Below are 6,433 nucleotides of genomic sequence, written 5' to 3'. Positions count from 1 at the left end.
TATATTTATTAATAATATTAAACTGTAATTTAATTCTGATTGTACATCTAACTCTAATTAGATGCTCAGACTAAGTTTCAAAACACAGATTTCATCAAGGTTTTGCGTATCGCAGCAGCAACTCATTTCTGAATTTGTTACTGTGTTTACTGTAGCCAACCTGGCTAATATCACTGGCTCGTGCCAACCGATCCTGGTCGATGTCGTTGGAAGAGTCTTATCTAGGAATTTTCAATTTCTTTCTTTCTTTTCTGTTACAGCGGATTCAGATTTATTTAGTTGAGCGATACAGCTGATATATCGATGCTATTTTTTATATATTTCTTGCCGTGGGAAGAAGCACATTTACAAAATTTTAGATAAATACAGGATTTTTTTTTTTTGCTTTTGTGCTTACTTTGTATTTTAGATGATACATTTTTTGCCTAATGTATCCGCTTAATTTGGCAAATTATAGATTTTGCTGACTTTTACTAATGACAAAATGCTATTCTCAATTGCGTTACTCAACCCGACATTCTCGCTTCCGTTTTTTATAATTTCGATGTTGCACCTTATTATATAAGCTAATCAGAGTGCATCATAAAAATAGTAACTCATTAATGTGAAAGAGAGCACCTAAATTATCCCAAAAACCAACACCATTAACATGTGAGATATCACATTATTCAAAAAAATCTAAATGCTGCCGAAGTAAAGGAATCAATGTTTTAAAAAAATCAGATTAGAGAACGAACCAGTTAAAGTATTGTTTATCTCAACCGGTTGGATTGTCAATTAGACTGGTCTAATGAAAATTGAATATATTTTATTTATTACGCTTTAAAATGATAATTACAATAAATTAATAGTAAATTATTATCTTTTAATAGTATCTAATAAAGTTAAAATACTAAAATCTAAATAATTAAATAATATTTTCAAATAGATGCATATTAATAGAACCATATTTTATAATAAAATAAATACAAAAAGTATAAATTATAAAAACTAAATTTAAAAAAAAAAACTATTATTTTTCTTCTAAATATAAATTCTAGTAATTTTAAATATAAGTGACTTTAATATTTGGTTTCATAATTTATATATATTTTTAATAATATATATATAACTAATTTTGTTCAGTTTAACTCTGGTCAATTCTTTTCAAAACGGTTCAATCATAAATTCAGATTTTTAGTCGAGTCGTACCGTACTGACCACTGATTTCCGGTTTAACCGATCAGTCTGGTATGATTTTTAAAACTCTAAAAGAAGCTCTAGCAGAGAGTTAATTTGATTTTATAATATCGAAGCATATGAAAATTTCAAAGTGAATTTTTTCTCTTCTTTTAATGTTATCAATAATATATTCATTGCTTGGAAGATTTGATATTATTTTGCTCTTTTTAATTCCTTGAAATGGAACCAAAGAGTGCAACTCAGAAATTTATTTCCTTTCACAAGTGACCAAACAATTATAAAAGTACTTATGAAGGAATGGTAGTATCTATATGAACATAAATGACAAGGCATAATGTGATTAAAAGCATTTCATATGAGGTGTTAGGTGGATGTGAAAGGGCATCTGCAACCATAGGTAACACATGAGGTCCTACTACTGACTAATGTGTGGTTTCACTTGCACATTAGTAAATATTGTTGTGTGTATTGCTACTGCCTTATCCATTTTAATTACTACCGCTTTTTTACTTATAATTTAAGTAAAAATAGTTCGTCAAAGTGATTAATTTGAATGAAACTTGCTTTTAATATTACATATCGTCTGAGACTAAAACCTTTTATTATGACTTCTGCCTGTTGCACCTGTGAAAAAAAATTATAAGTTTGAAAATACTATAGCTATATAAATGTAAATAATAAATATATGTATAATAAATATATATACGTACAATAGATATACGGAAATAATAAATTGAATTTCATAACAATATCAAGCGGGAAGTTCTTTAGAGGACAGTTCCTCTCAATAGCCCGTATAGCTCAGTGGTAGAGCGTCAGTCTTGTAAACTGAAGGTCCGTAGTTCGATCCTGCGTGGGGGCATTTTTTTTTTCCTTATTTCAACTTTAAATTCTCATACGTGGGTTTTTCCCTTTCTTTTTTAAAATACAAATGAACCAAAATCATCACAAAAAACTTTCTAAGAACAGCGTTCAACATTAAGAGATCCTTTTGACCTTGAAGAGTTTCAGTTTTCAAAGAGTTTCTCCTATCTGAGATTATTTTCATAACCAAAATTATCAGTAAAAGAACACTGAAGTGTTAAAATCTTAAGACATAATAAAAAAGAAATAAAGGGGCATTAGTTATACTAGTAGTTGGCAGTGGCAGCATAATTAGTAATCAAGGAAATTACATCTCTTTTTTGGTTTATACATTTTCATCCTGAAAGGAAACGAAATGAAAATCAAACAAACATAACCCACCAACTCAAAATGGTTTCTCAGGATCATTTTAGAAATTATGCTGCAAGAACAAGTGTTCTTGAGGAGAAGCAGGACCAATCTCTTCTTCCAAACTCCTCAATCCATCCCCTGCATTTGCAACACAGCCTACATTTTTTGCTTCTGAGTTTTTCCCATCAACATCTGCTTCTGAGACTGAAGACTTTCTCCTCTGAGAAGAAGTAACACTTGGAAAAGTTATCCATGAAGGAGCTCGAAACTCGAATCTTTGGTCCTCAGCTTCTACCACATCAGTTTCTGATGCTGATCTGTTTGAAGATCTTTGAGATGATTTCTTGTGCAATCTACTGCTTCCCAAAACTACCTCTGTTGGCAATATTGGTTGCTCATTACATGGACTGCCCATCAGCTGGGCAAGGGATCGCTCCAAAGCTGTTGTTACTTTATCCATTGATGGCCTTTCCTTGCCTTTCATTCTGACACACTTGCAGGCCACATTTGCAATCCTTTTCAGGGCTTCAAGATCAGATGGTTTCTTCAGAACTGGATCCAAGATTGCTGAAATGTCCCCTGATTTGATCAAGGGAACTGCCCATTCAACTATATTCCCCTCTTCATATTGCATATCTATAGCCTTCCTGCCACTAAGTATTTCCAAAAGCATTACACCGAAGCTATAAACATCAGACTTGGTAGTAAGGTAGTGAAGTCTATAGTACTCAGGATCGAGATAACCAAGTGTGCCTGCAGGTAACTCAGCTAACGGTGAGCTACTATCAGCTGGTCCTAACAAAGAGAGACCAAAATCAGCTACTCGAGCATTGTGCTCTTCATCAATGAGGATGTTGGAAGATTTGATGTCTCGATGAATTACAGGTGGGCAAGCATAGCCGTGCAGGTATTCAATTCCTCGAGCTGCTTGGACCGCAATGGTAACCCTTCGAACCCAATCCAATTGCTCCTTTAAGACCTTGTTCTTCCCATGAAGGTGTTGGTGCAAGGATCCATGAGCCATGAACTCATAAACCAGAAGCCTTTCTCCACCTTCTTCACAATAGCCGAGCAGATTGAGCAAATGGGCATGGTTTAATCTTGATAGTAGATCAAGCTCAGTGTGGAATTCTTTCGAGTTCTTCTGCTTATCAGAAGAAACTATAGCCTTTTTAACAGCAACAACTGTACCATTCTTCATTACTCCTTTATAAACACATGAGAAACTTCCTTTCCCGACTAACGATTCTTCTTTGAACCCATTTGTGGCCCTTTCAAGTTCCTCATAACTGAACATTTGGGCTCTCCTTATCTTAAGCTCATCCAAGTCGGGACGTATTTTTCCATTATCTTTGGTAAATGAAGCGCCACCCCCTTTGTTTCTCTTGGACTTTGATTCCTTTGCTGAGCACTGGCAGTTCCTCAATCGGTAGCGAACCCACAAAACCGCGGTTGCAGATACAACAACCATCAAGAACACAGCAAAGCCGATTTCTACAATGATGACAGGCAATTGCAATGACCAAAACTTATTGTCCTTCTTCCCTTTAGCAGCATCAAAATACAAGGCAGAACAATTTGAGAAGCATTCTGCTGAATAACAACTAGAACAATTATAATCACACAGGCGATCCAGTTTCGCAGTACATTCAGTTTTCTCATACATTTCAGCAGGGCAACCATTACTGCAGGGCAAGCAGACATGAGAACTTGGTGACTTGCAAGGTGCATTGTCATTGCTAAATTCATAGGAACCTAGTGCGCAAGGAGTACTTCTGCATAGTCCTGGTGAGACTGCCAGAGGTAGAGAGCTAGGGAACCCAAGACCCCAACAGACAGGTAGGAAAGATTTCTCAGCAAGAATTCCACAACTGAAGTAATTTCCGGCAGCAATTTCATAGACCTTAATGCCATTAGGAGCTGGAGTGCTTGGCTTTACAATAAAACCCCAACAAATCACCCTATGATCATAGCTCTTGATTCCACAAGCATGGAACTTTCCTCCGACAACAGAAAGCATAGGATCACTTGGAGGCAAATCAACATTTCCTTGTCCTGAATATGTTACAGAGATCTCTTCCTCAAGGTCCAAACTTCTTCCCCAACAATAAGCTCTAGAATTTATCTCCAAAATCCCACATACGTGATATCCACCAGCTGCAATCCTTTGAAACCTCAATTCTTTAGGAATTAAGCTGATGACACGACTGCTAGTCTCATCACCCCAGCAGAAAACACTCCTATTCTGAGAAAACAACCCACAATTAAACTCAGAACCTGCTGATATTGATTGAATCTGCCCATCAAACACATAATTCTTGGTCATGTTATAGCCCCAACAATCAACAAGGGAATAGTTTCTATGCCTGCCTGTTAATGGCTTTCGTAAACCGCATAAATGGTAATCACCAGCACTGATTTCTATATACTCAGCATTCTTCACCATAGGCTGAGGAACACCCATTTGAATATAACCACTATTTCCCCAACAATATGGCTGGTTAGACCCCATCAGAATCCCACAAACAAAGCCATCACCAGCAGATAGGCCAACAAAAGGGAAATGTGCTGGAGTGCCATAGATAATAGCAGAATTTGAACCATAACAAGTCACAAGATGAGATCCATCTGATTTTAGGCCACAAAAAACTGGGCCATTCTCACCATAAGAAATAGCAATGGAAGACATGGAGCCAAGGCCTGAACCTAACCACCATAAATCTGATAGAACCACAATTGGAATAACAGTCCCAGCATTCCACGTACTAACCTTGAAGACCCAGATAAGAAAATCTGTAACCAAATGTCTAGAAATTCCCATTGCATAAGCCCAAACCTCAATATACAAGGAAAATCCGCCAACCTTGTAGAGTTTGATAGTTACCAACCAACAGCATAGCGAGAAAAGGACTTTTTGATTGTGACTTGCATGTTAGGCTTTAAAAAACCAAGATAAAAAATTCTGGATTCCATGAAACCAGCAATAAATTACTAACAAAAATCAACAACTACACTAAGGCAACATTACATGCTCCTTTTGTACAAGTCATAAACGCCTCCATGAATATTCAGCAATGGCAATAGAGAAGAGACTATATATATTTTCCAGAAAGAAATTAACGCAGGAGAGAATGCCAACAATATAACATATATAAAGCTAGTGCTGCCCAACCAAATCCACCAAAGACCAAGATCGAGAAGTTCCCAACTTTAACAAGGAACTACACATATAGTTGAAGGGAAAACCAACGTACTGCTTGTGGCTGCTCTTTCACAGCATTCATGATATAAAAATAAAAAGTTTGAGAATTTTCTTTATCCTCTTGCTCCAAAATAATAATAATAGAAAAAAAGACTAACCCAACAACTGTAAGAGAGAGGTTCTTCAACTTTGAATCAAGAAACAAGCATTAGATCAAACCTGGAGCCATAAAGTCAGCTTCTTTCAAGTTCACTTAAAAAAAAAAAAAACACCCCATTTTTAGCAAAAGCTAGCTTTTTCTCATACCTCCATATAATTGCATGCTTGTTAGGGTATAGGGTAAAAATGGTAGAGGGAGAAAGGAAGTAGATTTCTTGATGTTTGTTGTTGTTGATGATGGTGGCGGTGGTGGTTGCTGCTGAGAGCAGTGCTTTGGCAAGAATAGAGAGAGAGAGAGAAAGAGAAATAAATGTCCATAAACTTGAGCTTCTGAATATGGGCAAGTGTAGGTGAACACATTTAATAGGTAGTTAATGCAGTTTGATGTTTTCATGCCTCTGATTTTTTTCACTTTTCTTTTGAATTTATCTTTTTCAGTTGATTTGTTTGAAACTTTCATGCATTGGTTTGGTCATATTACCAAATCCTGCCTTCTAATTATTGTTTTTCCTTCTAAAGCTTAGTTTTTATTATAATTCCTTTTCTGCCTAAATAAATATTTCCCAATCTTGGAAGAATTTGGATAAATACATTCAATACTGTACTTTTTTTTGTTTTATTGATCCAATGAATATTGAATTATTTTTTTGTTATTAAGTAATAGTGTAATTTGAT

The 6,433-nt window shown here is 35.5% G+C and overlaps 1 protein-coding gene and 1 non-coding gene across 2 annotated transcripts; one reads left to right on the top strand and one right to left on the bottom strand.

Moving 5' to 3' along the window:
* Nucleotides 1-1,972: 1,972 nt before the first annotated feature.
* On the top strand, nt 1,973-2,044 carry TRNAT-UGU. Its single transcript has one exon. It is a non-coding gene; the product is annotated as a tRNA-Thr (tRNA).
* Nucleotides 2,045-2,284: 240 nt separating this feature from the next.
* LOC8280411 (serine/threonine-protein kinase-like protein ACR4) lies at nt 2,285-6,115 on the bottom strand. Its single transcript, XM_002533399.4, has one exon. The coding sequence runs from the start codon at nt 5,216-5,218 to the stop codon at nt 2,456-2,458; it is 2,763 nt and encodes a 920-aa protein (XP_002533445.1). The 5' UTR covers nt 5,219-6,115; the 3' UTR covers nt 2,285-2,455.
* Nucleotides 6,116-6,433: the final 318 nt, after the last annotated feature.

This window comes from Ricinus communis, chromosome 8 (assembly GCF_019578655.1).
Source record: "Ricinus communis isolate WT05 ecotype wild-type chromosome 8, ASM1957865v1, whole genome shotgun sequence".
NCBI classification, from domain to species: Eukaryota; Viridiplantae; Streptophyta; class Magnoliopsida; order Malpighiales; family Euphorbiaceae; genus Ricinus; species Ricinus communis.
Note: the sequence above shows the minus strand (reverse complement) of the source record. Positions and strands in the feature narration are given on the sequence as shown.